Source organism: Sceloporus undulatus, chromosome 1, assembly GCF_019175285.1.
Source record: "Sceloporus undulatus isolate JIND9_A2432 ecotype Alabama chromosome 1, SceUnd_v1.1, whole genome shotgun sequence".
In the NCBI taxonomy this organism is placed as follows: domain Eukaryota; kingdom Metazoa; phylum Chordata; class Lepidosauria; order Squamata; family Phrynosomatidae; genus Sceloporus; species Sceloporus undulatus.
In genome coordinates this window covers 177,293,897-177,315,372 of record NC_056522.1, presented here as the reverse complement: position 1 = coordinate 177,315,372, position 21,476 = coordinate 177,293,897, and the positions used below count along the sequence as shown (strand labels likewise).

The 21,476-nt window shown below is 39.0% G+C and overlaps 1 protein-coding gene across 1 annotated transcript; it reads left to right on the top strand.

Moving 5' to 3' along the window:
- The first annotated feature begins 824 nt into the window (after window positions 1–824).
- On the top strand, window positions 825–21,032 carry RAB1A (RAB1A, member RAS oncogene family). The gene is made up of 6 exons (XM_042476774.1): window positions 825–1,105; window positions 13,297–13,369; window positions 15,155–15,250; window positions 17,954–18,049; window positions 18,700–18,831; window positions 19,044–21,032. The coding sequence occupies exons 1-6, from the start codon at window positions 1,083–1,085 to the stop codon at window positions 19,239–19,241; spliced, it is 618 nt and encodes a 205-aa protein (XP_042332708.1). The 5' UTR covers window positions 825–1,082; the 3' UTR covers window positions 19,242–21,032.
- Window positions 21,033–21,476: the final 444 nt, after the last annotated feature.

The following is a 21,476-nucleotide window of genomic DNA, read 5'->3' as shown; positions in this document are numbered from 1 at the left end:
ATATTAAGTTAATTAAAATATATTTATTTATTTACTTACTTCCAGGGTTTATATCTTGCAAAAATATTATATTGATTGTTATAATATATTATTATAATAATACAATAAAATATATTATAATATATATATTACAAAAAAACAGAACAATAAAATAAAGTAATAAAACATTATATTGTAATATATATATATATATATATATATATATTGTAATAAATAAAACAAAATATATTGTAACATAACTAAATAAACCACATAAAAGGAATTTCCATCTATAATATAAATATTATATTATATTATAATATTATTATTATTATATTATATAATAATAATATATTATTATTTTAGCTTTCATTTTTGTATTGTCCTCCATTTTGTGGCCCCTTGTCCTCTTTTGCGATTGTGACGTCATACGGCCCTTTCCAAGCGGCGCTAGGACCCCGCGGGCCGAACACAGGTTCCCCGCCCCCCCCCCCCCTTCGCATTGCCCCGCCCCTTTCCCCCCCCCCCCCATCTGGAGGCTCCGCCCCCTCCACCTCCTCCTGTCCGGGGAGAGGTCAACGGCTCGCCCGAGCTGCCACGTTTCCCTGCTGACGTCACCCGGCCGGCTGAACCTGTCAACCAATCCGTTACCAGGATATCAAAGTTGACTCAACCGGGAAACAGGAGCGAAAGGTTTCATCTGCGCATGCGTTCCTTTCCTCGCGGGCGTTGCCGGGAAACAGAGTCTCGCCGGCTCGACTCAGCAGCGACGCCGCTCGGTCACCGCGGCGTCTGAAGACTCGCTTTCCCAGCACTCCCCGCGACGGTTCCCCCCCGCCTACCCGCCACCATGTAAGCCCCAGCCCTCCGCCCGAGGCTTCTCGTTTCCTGGTTCGGGGGCTGGCCGCCATTTTGGGTGCTAGGTAGGAGAAGGGAGGCCGCCTCTGGCTGCGAAGGAGGAGGGCACAGCCGAGGCCGGCCGAGAGGGACCTCTCCTCCTCCTTGAATTGGATAGGAAGGCCGCCCCCCGAGAAGAAGAAGCTGCCGCCTGCTGCTCCGCGGAGAGAGCTCGCCTCGACACAGGCCGCGGGGCCCCCGCTGACATGTCCAGCATGAATCCCGAATAGTGAGTAGCTATAGGCAGGGAGGGAAGGAAGGGCAAGGACCGGTTGGGAGAAGGGAAGGGATTAGGCCTTCATTAGGGCCTCCTTGTCCCAGGCGCATAAGGAGGCAGGAATTGGGGGGAGGAGGAGGGGAGGATTGAGCAATGTCGCAGCCATAGGCCTAGTAGACCCGAGCGATGAATTAGCAACAACTGGGAGGAAGGAAGGAAAGAAGGGAGGGAGGGAGGAAAAGAAGGAAGGAGGGAAGGCAGGAGGAGCAGGAACAGAAGAAAGGAAGTAAAGAAGGAAGCAAGGAAGAGATGGAAGGAATGACAATGATAAGAAGGGAGGAAGGAAGAGAAGGAGGAAAGGGAGGAAAAGAAGGAAGGAGGAGAAGGAAGGAAGCAAGGAAGAGATGGAAGGAATGGCAATGACAAGAAGGGAGGGAAGAAAAGAAGGACGGAAGAGAAGGAGAAAAGGGAGGAAAAGAAGGAAGGAGGGAAGGCAGGAGGAAGAAGAAGGAAGCAAGGAAGAGATGGAAGAAATGGCAATGACAAGAAGGGAGGGAAGAAAAGAAGGAAGAGAAAGAGGAAAGGGAAGGAAAGAAAAGGAAGAAGGAGGGGAAGAAAAGGGGGAGAAGGAAAGAAGGTGGAAGGAAGGAAGAGAGGGGCAGGAAGGAAGGGGAGGAGAAGGAAAGAAAGAAAGACAAAGGACGGAAGGGGGAAGGAGCTGGGGGGGGGTTGTTATCCAGCTGTCCCCAAGAGCCCTTTCAGAGAAATGGAGTAATATGGTAAGATTGGAACTCTTGGGGGGAATGGGCAAGAGGTCAAGGGCAAGGTTGCAGGGAGAGTTTCAAAAAGCAGTTCCACCTTCTCTCCAAAGCCTTCTCCATTTGAAGCAAGAGTAAGAAGAATAGGGGAGGGAGGGTTGAACTGGGTGGCCCTTGGGGTCTCTTACGACTCTTGTGATTCTATGACTCTGTGCATTCATATTTAGACAGAATATAAATTATATTTATCATAGAGTGACAGATCAGAAAAGAGAAACAAAGCAGTCTCAGGGATGCACTAAAAAGTTAGCTGAGAAAGATGAAGTCCCACCTGTTAGTAGATGATCAAAAGATGGAGGTGCTGACTGACTCATTAGTCTATGGATTCATATTTATGTATAACATAAATTATATTTATCATAGAATCATAGAGTTGGAAGAGACCCCAAGGGCCATCCCGTCCAACCCCATCCTGCCATGCAGGAACTCCCAGTCAAAGCATCCCCATTGACAGATGGCCATCCAGCCTCTGCTTAAAGACCTCCAAGGAAGGAGACTCCACTACACTGTGAGGAAGGAGTGTGTTCCACTGTCCAACAGCCCTTACTCTCAAGAAGTTCCTCCTAATGTTGAGCTGGAATCTCTTTTCCTGGAGCTTGCATCCATTGCTCTGGGTCCTAGTCTCTGGAGCAGCAGAAAACAAGCTTACTCCATCCTCAATGTGACACCACTTCAAATATTTAAACAGGGCTATCATATCACCTCTTAACCATCTCTTCTCCAGGCTAAACATCCCCAGCTCCCTAAGTCTGTCCAAGTATGTTCCAGTCGAACACAAGCTCTTTACTGTCAGGAAATTCTTTGTTTTGTAATGCTTCCATTTTCTTGATCTCCTACATTTTGAGAGTGTGGTCCTTTGCAGTTATAGGACATCTGGTTTGCTTGCAGAGTGTGTGGAGGGCTACAGGCAATGTCTTCAGTATTTTTTTTATTGTATATATACAGCCTTTGCTATTGATTTGTCCCCCCCCCAAAGGCAGGGTTTTGCCTGAAATTGGTTTTGTGGGACAGGTGAAAACATGCAACTCAGTAAAGTGCAGCTCACTTTTGGTACATAAGCAAGATGCATAATGCAGACACTTGTCAATAAAGCCTGTCAAGAGTGATCTGTTTGCACAAATTAAAACAATCTAAAGAGCTACTGTTAATAAAGTCAAAACTACAGCATGATGCTATCTATGTGCAGAAACAAATGCCAAGCTTTTTTTAAAAATCCCGTTTATCCACGTTGCTCAGGGGCGCTAAACATGGTTCCTTCCTCTTTTAAAGTTGGTTGGGCCAAAGATCAGTGTTGGATCTGAATGCTGGTTTGAACATTGCTTCTGATCTCTGTCCAGCCCCCTAGACCAGTGATGGTGAACCTATGGCACGTGTGCCAGAGGTGGCACTCAGAGCTCTCTCTGTGGGCACATATGCCGTCGCCCCAGCGCAGTGTTTGCTAGAGTTTGTTTCAGAAAGCCAGAAGGACATGGCACTTTGCAGTAAATAAGTGAGTTTTGGGTTACAGTTTGGGCACTTGGCCTCTAAAAGGTTCGCCATCGCTGCCCTAGACCTTGCTAGCTCTCAATTTTTATTGTAATCTTTTCCCTCTTACTCCCTTCTTTCTGGCTGTGGCCATAGCACACAGTCACTCTCTCTTTACACCACCGCAGGTCTCCTCAAACTCCTTTCTGTTTTCTTTTCTCTACAATTCATAGTAGTACTTCCACGTTTGCGTGTGTTATCTCTGTTTCCGGTCAGCACCCCCATCTTTAGATTATCTACTAACAGATAATGTGCACTCTTCTGTGTCTCACTCCCTTTCCTGTCTCTAGATTATTTTGGCTTTTTTCTCTCGCCAGCCTTCTTGCTGCCTTACGGTTACATTTTTTTTTTGTTTTAGTTTGACAGCATCAATGTACAAGGCTTCCTTCCTTGAACAGTTTGTACTAGCAAAGGAGTCTGAGATACTTGGCCGGCTGGCTGGAAAAACTGGTGACACCTGTACCATGTTTTTCTGAATCCAGGAAAAGAAAATAAATAGGGATGCACATGTCCAGTTTTGATAGACTTGAACTGTTCCTAAGAAGATATGGAAAGGCTGCAAAGAGTAGGCACTTAGACGTTCTTATCAAGGATTGCAAATTGACCAATAGGCTTCACAGTATTAAAACTTGCTTTGCAGGCAGCATCAATACAAAAGAAGTCAGTATTGTATCCATTGACCTGGGGGGATTGCAAAATAATGATTTCCTGCTTACAGTTTTTGTTTTGTGCCTTCAAGTAGTTTCAGACTTACTGTGACTAAGGAGTTTCTTGGTAAGATTGTCTTGCCTGTGCCTTCCTCTTACACTGAGGGAGTGTGACTTGCCCAAGGCCAACCAGTGGGGTTCCCTTGCCGAACAGAGATTCGAACTGTGGTTTCCAGATGCACTCAAAGCGGTACATTACACTGGCTGTCTTGAACACTTTTACTGTTAGCCTTTTATTTATTGCTTGTTTAATTATAGCAAGATATTAAGAAATGTAATGAAAATGAAGACATGTGAACAAAGAAATAAATGCAACCTCTTGTATTGTTTCCTGGGAGTTACAACCTGCAAGTGTCACAGTTCAGTGAGAAGATTTTATAACACATCATGAAAAGTTAATGCTATTTTGTCTGTTATACTGAGAAGCAATTAGATATATAGCAGGCCTGTTTTGCAAAGTTTGTTTTTACCTTTAGGGTTGCTGATGCCAACCGCACAAGCTTATTTTCCAATTAATCCTTCTCTTGTTTATCAAAATTCAGTAGCGCTTATTTGGTTTTCCAAAATATTAAGCTCTAAAGGATAAAGTGAAGTCTGGCCTCATTCTGATAGTTGATCTAACTTACACTCTAACTAATTGCTATTGCTGCTTAACTTGGATGTCCACATTTCGCTTAGCTGAGGGTCATGTGTTCAACACATGATTCTTACAAAATGCTTTCTGGGCTTATGTTGATTTTGCAATGTTGCTGCATTGCAGTGATACACTTCTTAGAAGTGAAAACTAAAACCGTAAAGGCAGCCGCCAAGAATGAGAATGTTGATCTTTAGCTATTAGAAAGGTTTTTAACTGATAGTAACTTTTTTGCCCCATGCACCCTTTGGGTTCTTCCACTTAAGGACAGTACTGACTCCTGTCAAAGATCTTGCTCTTCTTTCTCTTGGTAACAGTAACAATAATGTCATTCTGAGTCAATAAATCTCATTTCCTTGGGAATTTTAATCATGGCACTAGTATAATAATAAATTTTATTTCTATTTCCTGCCTCTCCCTACAGATGGAGGTGGGATTACAGCAATCAAAATATTTCAACAATAAAAACATATCAACTACATGCCATAAAAATATACATTACTATCAATACAATAAAGTATAACAAGAACAAGTTTATATTTGTTTTTAGCACCCTAAATCAGAGCTATTAAAAGTTCAGTAATGTTTTCCCTTAATGTGGTTTGACAAAAATTGAAGTTAGTTTTGATGGTCATGAGACACTGAAATTGTGGACAGAACTTTTGGTTTCCAAATGAGATACAGACAGCAGCAAAGTGGACTTCAGAGATGACTTCATTGTTATCACACTAACCAGTAATAGACATAGGAGCAGATAATTGACATAAGTGTGGCTTTGATAGACATCAATGTGAACTGGGATGGTTCTTTTAAAATGCTGAAGAATTGGTGGGGTAGTTTTAGGGAACACCAGCATACAGTTATAAAATCTAATTTTGAGTACCAAATTTGTATCTTAAAAGTGACTATGAACATGGGAAATAAATGGCATCTAGGTCCCATTTGCCAGGTGTTTACTGTAGTACAAAGAAATAATTTGGGAAGTACTTTTAAATAATTGAGAGGAGGAGATATGAGGGCATTAGTTGTAAACATACTAAAACAAGTGAATTTAGACTCTGACATTGAGTAAGTATCACCTAATCCATAAACAAAATGATGGAGAAACAAAAGACTTGCTGGTTTGAGGCATTCTTAGATGGCACTTATTATCTGGATCCATTCTAGTCTAGTTACTCAGCTAGTTCTGGAATCAAAACAGCTGTGGTCACCCTAATTGGTGAGAAAAATGGACAGAGGGAATGCAACCTGGTGATTTTTCTTTTCAGTAGTTTTTGATAGCACCAACCATGGTTTTCGGCTGGAGTAAAATTGAGAGACAAGATATCTGGCCGTCTGTCGGGAATGCTTTGGTTGAGAGTTTCTGCATGGCAGGGGGTTGGACTGGATGACCCTTGTGGTCTCTTGCAACTTTACGATTCTATGATAGGATGGCATAATATTATTTTGGAAGATGTTCCCAAAACTGGTGGTAGAGAATTACGTTTTTGAATGGTGGCTTTTGGTTTTGGGGGTGCTTCAGTGTTCTATCTTATACCTGCATGCTACTTAAGACAGCTTTAGTGCAGACTGGCATGGACCCTTCCCATCCACAAGGGTTCAGCTCTGGCCCTCCCCACAGATAGCAAAAAATGTAGATGGTCACACCTCATATTACTCAATCGTAATGAAGTGCATGGATCTACATCTGTGTGTCCACATGCACGTGCTGCCATTAAATAATATTGGGCATAGTGATCCATGATGCATATTTCGAGCCCATTAGTAGGAACCGTCCAATGTACTAATTTGGGGGCAGGGAGGAGCTGTGGTATCTGAAGAGAGTTTTGGGATGAATAAGAGCAACTAGCTGAAACTTAAGCCAAGTAAGATGAAGGTACTACGGGTGAGAAAGGCATGATCTAGAGAGAAGCATACAGCCAATTCTGGATAAGGTAATGTTGACCTGAATGTCTAAGCTTGTAGGGTTCTCTTGGACTAGGTTCTGTCGATTGAGCCATGAGTAGCAGTGGCTTAGAGACTTTCTAATAATAATAATAATAATAATATGCTTTATTTATATACCGCTTTTCCGAGGTGATCAAAGCGGTTCACAAAATCGTTTAAAACTTACACATCATAAAAACAACCTTACAAAAACCAATAAACATGGAACAACATGCAATAAAGACAAGCAAGATGGTGATCAGGAGGAGGGCTTGTCTTCTTTGCAGGCGGAGGCCTGGTGTTGCTGGCCTGCTTCTCTCCCCCTCAAGATGGCGGTCGGGAGGAGGGCTCGGCTTCTTTGCAGGCGGAGGCCTGGTGTTGCTGGCCTGCTTCTCTCCCCCTCAAGATGGCGGTCGGGAGGAGGGCTCGGCTTCTTTGCAGGCGGAGGCCTGGTGTCGCTGGCCTGCTTCTCTCCCCCTCAAGATGGCGGTCGGGAGGAGGGCTCATCTTCTTAGCCGGCAGAGGCCTGTTAGTTTCAGCAATTGCCAAGTGCAGTCCTGCCTATAAGTAGAACTTATCCTAGTTCCAGTCAGACCAGACTACCTAACCTGCTTTACATGGGACAGCCTTTGAAAGTGTTTCAAAACTTCAGTAGGTACAGAATGTAGCTGCATGATTACTTTTGGTAGCCAAGTAATTGGAGCAAACATCAGCTGTTCTGTTGGTTGCCATTTCATTTTCAGGTCCAATTACTGCCATGAAATAGTTTTGGGAAAAGGTTTACCTTTACCATTACTATTATCTTTAAAATTTTTAGAAATCAGTTGATGCCCTCTTTACAACTATGCCAACAATTCGATTCAACCTAATTTTAAGTCTTTGTGGGCTCATTCTCTGTTGAATTCTCTCCCAAAAGATGCACATTAGCTTCCTTCTTTTTAAAAAAGCACTTAAATTAATCTTTCAATCTGCTTTTTGTTCAAAATGCTGGACTGAATTTTTGTTGTGTTTTAAATGTTAAATAGTTTATTGTGGTGTTGAGACTGAATTTTGATACCTTATGCTGCTTGTTTAGTTCAACATCTTGCATGGTTTATACATTTAAATTGCTCCTGTGATATTGAAGGTGGGCAGTCTTGGAACAGCTTATGTTTTGTAAAGCAGTATAAAAATACCGAACTAAATTGTGACCATAGTACAGTCCTCACCGAGTTCAGTTTTTCAAATTATATAGATTATTTAAGGTAAATTTAAGCAGGTGCTTAATGCTCCAGTTATAGATGGCATGCAAACGTGCTTAACTGTGGTCAGATTGTACATAGGACTTTTCTAGGCCCAACATGTAATGTACATTTGCAGCATTATTACGTTGATTTGCGATGTGCTGTTAGAATGATGAGCCACTGCTGATTACAAAACACTGAGAACTTAATCTGCTCTGTCTTAATTGTGACGTAAAATTAAACATTGTAGTTTTGGATGGCTAAAGTACTGCCCAGAAAGGCTGCTGATAGAAAGAGAAACGGTGTTGGTTCTGACTGCTAATTTGGATCATCATTCTAAATAAATTGTCCAAAGCATAGCAAATGTTTCATCCGTCTCAGTGAGCTTAATTAATCCGTTTGTGCAGCCATTTTGTTTGGTATAGTGTGGGACTCAGCTATTTACTTAGGCACACCCAAGGGATTGGGCAAGCCAGTGGCTTTTCTTTTGTCATTGTGAACAACAGACTTCCCCATCCCAGCTCAGTCTCCTCAAGAAATCTCCTTCGTTTCAGAATTGGTTTGCCATGTGACCATAGAATCTAGGCCCCATTGCCTCTTGGGTGTGTAAAACTAATTGCACAGTCTTTTTGGACCTTGCTCTAATAACAAACAAGAAGATGGGTGCTTAATGTAATAAAACAGTGGCTGTGAACTGACAGAACCTTGCATATATTAATAGCAGCATCATTAATGTGTATTAGAGTACAGCATATTCTTTATTTCCTTCTTGGCAGTTTGCAGTTTAATATGGGACATTAGAAAGGCAACAAGGGACAAATGTGAAGATCAATATGGGAAGCTAAAGAAATAAACTTAAAGAACAGTTCTGTGTTTATTGGAAATAATTAATTTTCCCCTTTCTCCTGGGGAAGTTTGAATAGGATTGTAAAATTAATTTTAAAATTTTTAAATTTAATTTAATTTTTTGAATTGGTTTATAATCTTATAATTTAGATCTCTTTGAGCAATAATAGTTGTGTGCTAAAAGATTGCTGTAGGCCTTTCGTATTGAAACACTGGCATTTTAAAAAACCCAGCAGTAGAATAACAAATACCTTTCATGATGGCACTTAAAATAATCAAACTTAAGTGGTGCCTGAATATTTATTTGAAGAAAAAAGGATATACATGTAATAATAAACTAGGCTAGTTTCATTTGAAATATGAAAATTGGTTTGGTTTGAGCAGCCATACAATATTGACCTTTCCATGTTGAGCAACAACGTTGTCTACTCTAATGTGACAGTTTGAGAGCAGTGCAAGCCTTCTCTGAACTGATAATGATTGAGGTTCTTATTCATCTCAGTTCTATGTACATATCCTTGGGCCAGTTCATTGCACACTGAATTACAGCCTTATGCCAGAATGCAGGTGGATTATGCCAGTAAGTACTTTCTGGCTATTGCTTTCTTGTTATTGCTAGGGATGTAAAATTTTGAAACCATGGGGGGGGGGGGGGAATGTTTTTTTTTTTGGGGGGGGGTTTGGGGAAAATGGAAATTTTCTGAAACTGAAAAAAATGCAACATTAGTACTTTTTACAGATTAAAAGTCACTGTATTACTTTAGCAACATAAAATATAACTGTACAATTTGATTTGGCATAACATTATCACAATCGGTATATTAAAATGCAGTGTATTCAAACAATTATTACTAATTAAATTTACTTTTATTTTTTTAATGTTTTTATTTGTTACAAATGGAGTAAGAATCTCCTGAACTTTGGTTTTGCTAGTTTATGTGGAGCAGGCAAAACAATTAAAAAACAAAACAAATCGTCAATATTAGTAACAAACTATTTCTTCTCCACAGTATCAAATAGACATAAAGCACCTATTCCCATAAAAAGAATTGAGGGGGGGGGGAGTGTGTGAAAGCAGGAGGGATTAAGATTCAATGAATAGGCATGACACTTAATCAGACACATTTTCTGAGCTCTGGGCTGCATCCACATTGCAGAAATACTCTAGTTTGGCACCACTTTAACTGTCATGGCTCAGTGCTAGGGAATTCTGGGAATTGTGGTTTGTTGTGGCACCAGAAATCTCTGTCAGAGAAGGCTAATAGTCTCACAAAACTACAGTTCCCATGTCTCACAAAACTACAGTTCCACAGCATTGAGCCATGGCAGTTTAAATGGTGTCAAACTGGATTATTTCTGCAGTGCGGATGCAGTCCTGGTTAGCAGTTTCAGTCTCTGTTTCTGGTTCGTTATGTTTGCCATCATCACAGTTATCATGGATTTATAAAAACTGAAGGTTTACCCAGACTAAAACACGCTTCTCAGCCCTTCCCCATGTCAGTTTATTTCTTGATTTAGTGAGAGCATTTCCAAACATAAGTGTCCCCTAAAAGAAGAAATGCACCTTGCTTGCTTTGGAGAGTTCAGTTTGTAATCTAGGCCTTGCTTGTCCTAATTCAGTGCACAGAAATTAGAATAATCTGATACTGTACATAGTTTTTAGAAATATTATGGGGAATATATGAACACTTTGTCTTAAAGATTTTATTCATTGTGATAAAACAAAACATTCCATAATCAATTTTCTTCTTTTTTTTCCAATTTTTCAAATGTTTCAGAAACAACAAACAAAAAAGACCAGAAAACCCACCCACCCTGAATCTTTCTGGGTTTTTTGTGGGGGTTTTTAACAGGCCTTCCTATCTCTAGTAAATGCTAATTGTTGGGGTTGAAGTTGTATCTGGGAGCTGTCCAGCTGCTGCTGCTTACCCAGAGAAGAAGGAGCAGCCTTGGCTCACCTGATGCAGTTTTCTGCTCTACGGTTGGGCCTACAATCTTGGCCTTAGTTGTATTTTACTGGACCAACTACTGCGTGTTAAGCTTGTTTGTAATAGTATAAAAAGTCATTTTCTCATATTCTCTTTCCTGCTCAAAACATCAGGTTTTTTCAGTGGTCTTATAATAAACTGCTCCACGGCCCTTATTTTAAATGTACCATGCCCATAAACGCTTATACCAGAAAAACTGTTAGACAACAAAATGGTTCTAGGAATGCCTTGGCTCCATAGTAACTGTTTTTTGAGAGTTCTTACAGGTTGTAGGACAAATAGCTGGTGCCCTATATTGCAGTTACAGATTCATAAACTAGATCCATAACGACTCAGTGCTGACCTATGAGTTCACAATGAAGCGCTGATCTATGTTGTGAGTTTTATACTCAGTACTGACCTATGCTGTGAGTTCCACAATAATTGTCACTGTCATAAATTATCCCCATCCTATCTTAAACTCTGGGCAGCCGCCCTGTGTAGCACAGGTCTACAGTGCAGTCGAATGGGTTTCTCCAGAATGATGCAGCTGGACCCCTTGTATCCCTGAGCCACACTGGACTTGGCTACGTTATCCTATTTGACCACACCGCAGATCTCTGTTGCTTGGAGTTGCTCACTAGAGTTTAAGGTGGGATTGGACGTCAGTCCTTAGAGCATTCATAGCTACGTTTATATAGTTACAATTGTGATGTAGTATCTTGGTCAATATTTCCTGAAAGTTGATACCAGTTGATAATACTTGAGGAGGCCAATGCAACTAAAATTTGCATTAGCATTTGTGCATTTTTTGCAGTTGCTCATAATCCATATTTTTATATATGGCACATTATTATTATTATTATTAGATTTATTTATTTATAAAGCACCGTAAGTCTACACGGCGCTGTACAAAACCAAGTAAAATCAAAATATATAAAAACCTGCATATGACGCACAATCTAAAAGTTAAAACAACAAATTAAAAACATAAGAAACAAGATAAAACAGCAAATATCCACACTGAACGCTAAACCCTATTTTATCTTTTTTTTTTCCTTGAAATGTTATGGACCAATGAACAAAATGGACATAGAATGTAATTTGGATTTTTTAAAAACTGGTTCAGTATTCTACATCCTCTTATTCTTGAATTTTAATTCTAAACTAATTGGAAATAAATCCTATTTGTATAAGTCCAAGCAATAAGTTTAGGACTGTAGTGTTGCATATACAAAGCTTTCCCATAAAGGTCATTCATTATTTACATTCAACTGCTCTAAGGGATTTATGATCACTCAAAGTTAGAACTACTGGTGTAGTATACTGGCTTCTTTGTAACTCATTCTATAGCAGATATAAGGGTTTAAAAGGCTTGGTGTAGTTATTTTTCCTATCACATTTTTTAACGTTCAGAACTATTAACTAATCACTGGCGTGTAAGGTTCAGATACCATTACATGACATCAGTGATCTATCGGGGGTGCAGGGAGATGAAGATCAAAGCATGTGTATAAACATGGATCTGGAAACACTTCCACACTGGTGTCTGTTTTTCCTAAATAAATACAAAATGTGTTTTCAAAATAATTATTGACATTTCACAATTCATAAATGGTGTTCCTTTTTAAAAACTTCTTATGAAGCATTACTTTTGTCTGTGGGTTGAAAAAATGACACGAGGGAATTTCTTATTTGTCTGGGATATCCCAAAATTGGCTTCTTTGACAGCCTATACAGTGGACCCTTGTTATACGCTGGGGTTTGGTCCCAAGATCCCCCGTGGATAACAAAATGTTCAAGTCCCATTAAATATAATGACATAGCAAAATGGTGTCCCTTATAAAAAAATGGAAAATCAAGGTAAATTTATACTTTTTTGGAACATTTGCAAACACTGTATGCTTGAATCCATGTATAAAAAATCCGTGTATAAAAAGGGACAACTGTATTTATGCTTATGATAAAATGAACTATCTGGTATTTTGGAGACACAAGACCTTGAAATGCATCTCCAGTAACAGGATTGCTAAAAATTGAAAATGTATTGCATTAAATAAATGTTTAAAACATTTGTGGCAAAACATGACAATGACTTTGCGCTGCTGTCACCCAGCCTATAAAGTGATATTACAGACCTTTATTTGTTTTCAAATAGTTTTTATTTGTGTAAAGAGAAAGAGGAGGAAAACATAGATAAAGTGAGCTGATGGAAGATAATTGCTCCAGTAATAATCATCTTGTGGAACTAACCAAATAGATATAAAACCACTGGTATGTAGTGTTACCACCCTGGCAAGCTTAGTCAGAATGATAGATCTGTGAGAAATATACAATACAATCTCTTTTCTGTATCACCACAAAGGTACATTTCCTGGGGACCTTATTTTTTACATATGTAAGTTACTTGTACTGACCAACCCTAGCCTATTTAAACAGAGTGAAATGTCCTATTTGTGATGGAAAGAAAGCAAAACAGTATAGGTGTTATGAAATAATAGTTTCAGTTAATGTGCCTTTCATAGTGTATCATTTTCATTATGGTTTTCTTTTTGCAGTGACTATTTATTCAAGCTGCTTCTGATTGGAGACTCTGGTGTTGGAAAATCATGCCTTCTGCTTAGGTTTGCAGTAAGTTCTCATGCAATTTCAAGTTTTTGTTAATGATTAACAATTTTAAAAACTAATATTCTGGTACTCTGGGTTCACAGTTGTTTTTTTCCTGCTAATGATTTACAATCAAAAGAAAACTTAAATTTACTATCTCAAAAAGAGAATGTTATTTTTGTGGTGCCTGATGAGACATGTAGGCCTGTTACAGACTGCCAAAATAAAGCTGCTTTGGGTCTCTTTAGAGATATGCTGTTTAAATGATGCTTGCACACTAAGAATCTGGAAGCTGTACCAAAGCTGCACTCCAATGCTAAGGACTGGAGTGTGGCTTTGGCGTGACCTCCGGACTCTTAGGACCCATGCATCATTTAAATAGCATAACTCCAAAGAGACCCAAAGCAGCTTTATTTTGGCAGTCTGTAACAGGACGTGGTTATCCTACACAGCTGAGAACAATTTCTTGGCAAATGTTTGTCTATTAGACCAAAATGAAGTTTAATTCTTTAGCTGGATATATATTGAAGAACCAATGAACATCTGAATTCTACTTGCTGGGCATTCTTTTCGTGATCACATGATTAATGGAGCTGATAGTTGAGAAGTGGTAAGACCTCTCAAACTTTCCTCCATTCATAGCTTTAAATGGCAGCTATTGAAACATGCTCCTCTGTGTTAGCAGATACCATATAACTGCCTCGGCCTAGACTCTGGAATTCCCTGCCCAGAAAGGCCAGAATGGCTCCTTGTTATCCTTCAGCCAGCAGGCTAAGACCTACTTGTTAAAACAGGCTTTTAAAACAGAAAGTTTTTAAGGCATGTGATGGAAGTACTTGATTTTAGCATTGAATTTGTTTTAATTTGTAGTAATTTAATTCTATTTTAATACAGTATATTATTTTTGTATGTTTTTAACTGTATGGTGTTTTTTAATGTTTTAAGCTGCCCTGAGTGCCACTCTTGGGAGAAGGGCAGGATAGAAATAAATAAATAAATAAATAAATAAATAAATAATACAGTGGATATTTAATATTTATTGGGATTTGGTTCCAGAACCATCCATTTCATTGATACTCAAGTCCCATTAAATACAGTGGATAGTAAAATGGTGAGCCCTATATAAAATGGCAAAATCAAGGTTTGGGTTTTTTTGGAATTTATATATTTATTCAATATTTTCAAGCTTTGGATGCTTGAATCTGTGCATAAAGAATAAGGTTGGATATGGAGATCCAACAGTAGGCCATTCATTAAGCTGATCCTGTGATACTTGTCTGATACTGAATGTATTTATAACCTCATCCCATTCACAATTTGAAAACAGTTGAGTGAAGTGTGCTGAAGAGGTTAATTAACTACATTCAGCTCATAACTCTGGGAAGCATTTCAGTAGGTATCTTGATGATTCTCTCCTTCATTGAATGCAAGACTTTAAAATGGGGGATAAATAGTTGGAATTCAGTGAGCTACCTCAGACAAACCCAGTGGCTTTTTAACAACTCTGAACAACAGATCCACATGCCTTTTCACTTTGCCACGACAAAAGTAGATATACAGTAAGAGAAAGTCTCTTCAGTGAAAATGAGTGCATGTAGGCTGTGTTTATAGTACTGCTGACTTTGAAGTCAAGTCATACAGTTCTGTCACTCTCTGCATGTGCATGGATGGAGTCAGAGCACAGGTTGCCATAATGGTTTGATCTGTTACTCTTGCCAGATCTTTGCTTATCTGGGGCCAAATTCCTGTCTTCATATTGATGCCCTTTGGTGTAATGTTGCTACTTAAGTTTCTTTTCTTTTTTTCTAGGATGATACATATACAGAAAGCTACATCAGCACAATTGGCGTGGACTTTAAAATCAGAACTATAGAGTTAGATGGAAAGACGATCAAGCTTCAGATAGTAAGTATGAGACAGCTTGCTTGATGCATCTTGAATAATGTGACAAATAAATGTCACCCCATAAACCTGTGAACTATGTGGTGCAGAAACTGAACAAATGCCCTAGTTGGAGGACTTTGAGACAGGTATTGGAGAATTTTGGCTACAAATTACTTGCCATTTGGTATATACTTAAGGTGTCGGCTGTCAGACCAGAAGCTCAGATGTTGTCTAGGCATTGTACTTGATGGAGTGATAAAATAGCCTGCTTGTAGTAATTTCTAAATAGCCTAGGGAGTGGTGGAAGGAAGCCTTGCAAAGAAGCCCACTGTAAACTGTGCTATGCCTTTTCTTCGAGGGATATGTTTGCATTTCAGTTCACTTGTCTGGCTGTTTTAGTCAGCACAGGCTATGTTTTCTACTAAGCTACATTCTCTAAACAGTTGGCAAACTGCCAGGAAATGCTGGTATGTTTTAATATACTGAATGCTTGGATAAAGTAAAACCCTAAATGAAGCAGGAGTAATTTCATAATTAACAGACCCCATTAATACAGACTTTGGTAAAAGTGCAGTGTGATTCTGACACTGCTGAAGTACACTGAAGGAGCAGTAAACTAAGACAAAACATGACAAGATATAAAACTTACATCTTTGGGTAACATCAAAGGTGAACTAATAGGGCAAAATAATTTTATAGTGGGACTTTAGTATCTAGTGTGCTTGCCTACTATGGCCCTTTGCATGCTTGTTTAGGTTATACCAGCTAGTTTCTAGATTATTGATATGCATTGTCTCTTGAAAGTGGCCTCCATTTATGCTCTTTGAATTCCTCATTCTCAGATTGTTTCATCTTGTATACTTGCCAGTCAGAATGGAAATACTTTGGCTTTTATTTCTTAACATATATTTAAAGAGCCTCTATTAATATTTCAGATTACTACACCTGTGAGGCTGGAACAGTCAGCCTTAAACAAGTTTCTGTAGTATTCTTGGATGCTTCAGACTGAATTCTGCTTCTGAAATGAGTTCTAGTAATACTTTCTGCAGTGAAGATGAGATTAGGTATACCCCTTGGTATCCACTGGAGTTTTGTTCCAGAACCCCCATGGATACCAAAATCTGTGAATGCCCAAGTCCCATTAAATACAATGGCATAGTAAAATATTGCATGTGATAAAGAATCCGTGGATGTGGGGGGCTAACTGTTCTGGACTTAGGAAGAAGGTATTAGTCATCAAGGCCTATGACATCCTGGGTGTTTAGCCTTTGAAATAACTTTCACATATGTGATAGGTTACAAGGTTTTCTTGTGCTCCTGGACAAGAATGGAAGGCCTTATAGGCCTTGGCGTGACATGTGCAGGCTTGCTTTGCTGCCAGTTCCACAATTCAGTGGGGCAAAGGAAATACAAATACATTGTAGATGTACTACAATGTACGATAGAGAGGTTGTATGTCATACATTGGATTTATAATCAACTTGCCCATCATTGCATTTGATTCAGAGTTAAATACAGGTGGCCCTCCCTATCCATAGAGCTTTTAATCCATGGATTCAAGCATCCACGGCTTGAAAAATATTTTTAAAAAGTATAAATTCCAAATAGCAAGCCTTGATTTTTCCATTTTGCTATGCCATTGTATTTAATGGGACAAGCATCCACAGATTTTGTTATCCATGGAGGCTCCTAGAACCAAATCCCAGTGGATAACAAGGGCCCACTGTACAAGCAGAAGGGCTCCTTCCATTGTTGGCATAGTGAACATGGATCCAGCAGAGCTTCCCTGTGATGTGGGGTGGTGATATTGTTTTAATTTCTTCTGCAAACCCCTTCAAGATCTCATACGGTTTTGGAAGTTTACTGATATTCAGAGCAGCTCCTCAGGAGTGGGAGGGAGATGCAGCTACAAATGGAAGAAGGAATAGCTGGAAATTGCTTCCATACTCTCCCTGTCTAATGTTAGGTTCATCCAATTCAGTGTTCTGTTTTATGCATCTCTATTCAAATCCATAAGGAAACTTCCACAAACTAGTTTTATATAGCTCTCAGTGGAACCGAAGATGAAACTGAATACTATTAGTTGAGTACTTCTAATTAAAGGTTGGAGAGGAGAATAGACATGTGTTCCAATGATAAAAATTGAAGTCCTTTGTGGTGCTAGCATTAATTGTGTGTGTTTTTGTAAAGAAAAAAAAGCAGTAGTACTTATCTGCTTCTGTAAGTTGTTAAAGGGTCTAATACAGCATTTAGCTTTATATTGTAATCTGCCTTAATGTATGGCAGTATTTTGCTGTTGAGATCAGTATAGTTTGGATTTCTAGCCTAGAGGGTTTCATAAACTCCCAATTTCTTTTAGTTAGTTTGTTTGTTTATTTAGCTAGCAAAGGCACCAGGTCCTGTTTTGGAAACCAAGCAGGGTCAGCCCTGTTAGTAGTTGGATGGGAGATCACCAGTGAATACCAGGTGTTAAATTTCAGAGGACGAAACTGGCAAAGTCACCTCTGAATATTCCTTGCCCAATGAAAAATTATGTGGTCCCTATAAGTCGACAGGTGGCCTGAAGGTGTGTATACACACACACACACTTTTCAGTAGTCCAATATTTGAATAATTTATCATACTGGAACATTCAAGCTGCCTAGAGTTTTCAGGCTAGAATGAGTAACATCCAATAGATCCAAATTTACAGTTTCTTTTCTAAATTCTCCTTTGTCTTTGTAGTGGGATACAGCAGGACAAGAGAGATTTCGAACAATTACTTCTAGTTACTACAGAGGAGCTCATGGCATCATAGTTGTGTATGATGTTACAGATCAGGTGAGTACTTATGTGTTTGACATTTGGGAAAATGTGCACACAAACTGACTTCTGAGTTGTGAGCAAGCCCTAGGAAATGTAATTTGGTGCATAACCACGAAATATGCTTGTGTGTAAACAAGTGGCTTCCATGCAGTGTGATTTGATCCTAGCCTCCTGCTCTAATTCTTCAGTTCGCAGTTGTAAAGTCATCATTTGTTCTTTTTTTTTAAAAAAAGCATTGCTTCTTTATATTTCTTTTATGGATCACTTGGAACCTTAAAGGAAGGGTGTTGCAGTAGGCACAGTTTTATTTGTTTCTTGCTAGAGGTCTTGAAAAGTAGAATAGTATGGGCCCTAAGAAATACATGTCTACAGTTGGTGGTGAGTGTGGCCATTCAGATCTTGTTGGACAGCAGCATCACTTTGCTGGGTAAGGCTAATAGGCATTGCAGATGCCAGTATTTGCAGGGCCACACATTTTTCATTCCTGGTCTCAAACAGTGGTGTAATAGGCTTCGGGGAGGGGAGGGAGGAGCGTATGTTGGACAAGCTTAATAGCTGACCTGCAGTGATATTTCAGTCTCAAGGTATCCCTCTTAGAACTAAATTAACCACCATGATTTATTAACAGCAAGATATAAAACAATTTTTCCCCCTTTTTCTTCTAGGAGTCTTTCAATAATGTAAAACAGTGGCTGCAAGAAATCGATCGTTATGCCAGTGAAAATGTCAACAAGTTGTTGGTGGGGAACAAGTGTGATCTGACCACAAAGAAAGTAGTAGACTATACAACAGCAAAGGTATGGCAGCTGTCTTAACTTTTAAAATGAAAAAAGAAACTAATTTCTTACATACAATCATTATGGACTAGATGGTATATGGTACCAGTTGTTAATATAAGATATGTGAAGGATTAAAACGATGGCGGTGATTGTGCATGTGTGTGGCTAAAGCGGTTCATTCTCATCCTCTTTTTTGGTAACATGGCTAACCGCTGTGATTTTCTCTACAGGAATTTGCAGATTCCCTTGGGATTCCATTTTTGGAAACCAGTGCAAAGAATGCAACAAATGTAGAACAGTCTTTCATGACCATGGCTGCTGAGATCAAAAAACGAATGGGTCCTGGAGCTACAGCCGGTGGTGCAGAGAAGTCCAATGTCAAAATTCAGAGCACTCCAGTCAAGCAGTCTAGTGGAGGTTGCTGCTAAAACTCTCCTACCCATTTGTTTCTCAACAATGAGTTTGAAATCTGAACCCAACTGAAAAAAAATTGCCTGAATTGTACTGTATGTAGCTGCACTACAACAGATTCTTATCGTCTCCACAAAGGTCAGAGATTGTAAATGGTCAATACTGACTTTTTTATTCCCCTGACTCAATAAAGCTAACTTCATTTTCAGAAATGTGTTAAACCTTTTTGTGTGCTGGTTTATAAATGCGTGTAATCTTTGTTGCTTTTTTCTTATACCAGACTGTTTCCTGTGGTTGGTTAAACTTGGAATATTTTTTATGTTTGATCATATTGGCATGTTTAGGTGTAAGGTTTAGTCTTCTGAAGATGAAGTTTAGCTACTTTTGTATCCAACAGCACAACTGTGTCTGTCACTTTTCCATGCATAAAGTTCCATAAGATGTTCTATGTAAGATCTAATTTGCTAGTTCATTGTAGAGTTATAAATTGAAAAATTACACTCTGACCAGGATCCAAAGACTTATACCAGCATTAGGTGCATCCAAAGCAGGTTTGGATTCTTCTTGAGCAACACCTCCCTGGCAGACCCCTTCTGAAACTAAGGAGCAGTTCAAAGGGAATGGGGGTTGCCGTTCGGAGAAAAGTTGTAATCCTGTAGTAGCTCTTTGGATCCCAGATGCTGATTTTTCTTCATACTCTACATATAATTTGTGGCTGCAGAATATTGTAATTTGTTGCACAATATGTAACAAACCGAAGAAATGTTTAATAAATATTGTACTTATTGGAAGTAATATCGAACTGTATGGTGATAAGTATTGTCTTAATTCTTATGGCTGAGGGGAAAGGCTTGCATTGTGCCCCCAATGAACCTTTTCATGTGAAGAAATGGCACTTTAGAACCTTTTCCTAGATCATACGCTCCCAGCCCAGCAAATAACTAGCAAGTATGGCCTAAATGACTATGTTCTCATGGTGTTTCTGGCATGTATGCTATGCTTGGAACACAATCCATAGACTTATAATCACTCTAATTGTACAATACCCCCTCCTTCAAATCCTGAGTGTGTCTGAGTCTGTTTCTAAATGATTTCATTTAGAAATAACTTTTGTCTCTTGCTCTGTCATAGAGGAAAGCAGTATTTTCCTAACATATGAATGACTTCAAACTAACAAGGTGATGTTAACTCTGATGGTATGTTATGTCTTTTCTAAATAATGTTACTTCCATTCTCTCACAATCAAATACTGTTGACTTTAATAAAACTTAGTGCAATTTATTGGTTGGCTTGGTTATGCACAAAAAGGTGCAAAAAAGTTAATGGGAGTTGGCAGTAAGGTAACTGATCAGAAGAGCAATGTAATTCTGTACAAGGAGGAAGTTTTCAATTACAAAATGTGAGTTTGAGAACAAATGGTGGCTTTGACTTATTGCTACAGTGACCACATGTAGAACTTTTCTACAGAGAAACTAATCCATTAGTGCCTGATATCTGGGTTTTAAAGTTACCAACCTGATTAAAGAATCTTATTTACAAAATATATTCATTTGAAACTGCCATTGAGTTTTTTTGTAAGAAAATGCCTAGATGTGACTGAAAAATGCACCACGTAGATATGTTTAGAGGCAAGTGTATTGGCAAATTGCTAAAATGAAAATGCTGTCCCTCTTGGGATAAACTTTAGTGATTTGCATCCATAGCTGGAATATATAGTATCTTAAGTCATATTGTTGTCAGAAGATTGAAATTATTGAAACTTTGAATTTGCTCTCTTGACCTTCACAATAAAGTGTACTTCATAATGAGATATGCTTAGTTGGTTAATTTATAACATTCTTTCAGAATTTTAGTGTATTGTGTAAATCAAAACAGATTTGGTGTAGAAATCCAGCTTTGAACAGCTCAAAGATGAGTTTCAAGGATTTTTGGTCCTTCTGAAACTACTGGTGCTCATGAGTAAAAGTGATAACTTCTAAGTGAATGTACTGAGCACAGCTGTTCCAGATAACTCAAGCACACTTCTGACATTTAGAAATATTATGCAACACAACTGGATAGATGTTAGAACTTGTGTCTTCACGTTTGCATTCACATTGTACCTTGCTAGCTGATGGTTTATGTACAGTTGTATAAAGTGCATAAATTTCTGTTTGCATTTGTATACTTTCTTCCACTTGACTTACAGTGTCAGTTCACACTTCAAAAAATCTGGGACCTAACCTATAGTACTCGAAATACTAGGGATGGAG

Excerpts from the sequence above, each read along its gene's own strand:
- RAB1A (XM_042476774.1), top strand. The coding sequence starts at position 1,083 with ATGTCCAGCATGAATCCCGAATA. Across the intron at positions 15,251-17,953 it reads AGACGATCAAGCTTCAGATA|TGGGATACAGCAGGACAAGA; the intron begins GTAAGTATGAGA and ends TTGTCTTTGTAG. Across the intron at positions 18,050-18,699 it reads TGTATGATGTTACAGATCAG|GAGTCTTTCAATAATGTAAA; the intron begins GTGAGTACTTAT and ends TTTTTCTTCTAG.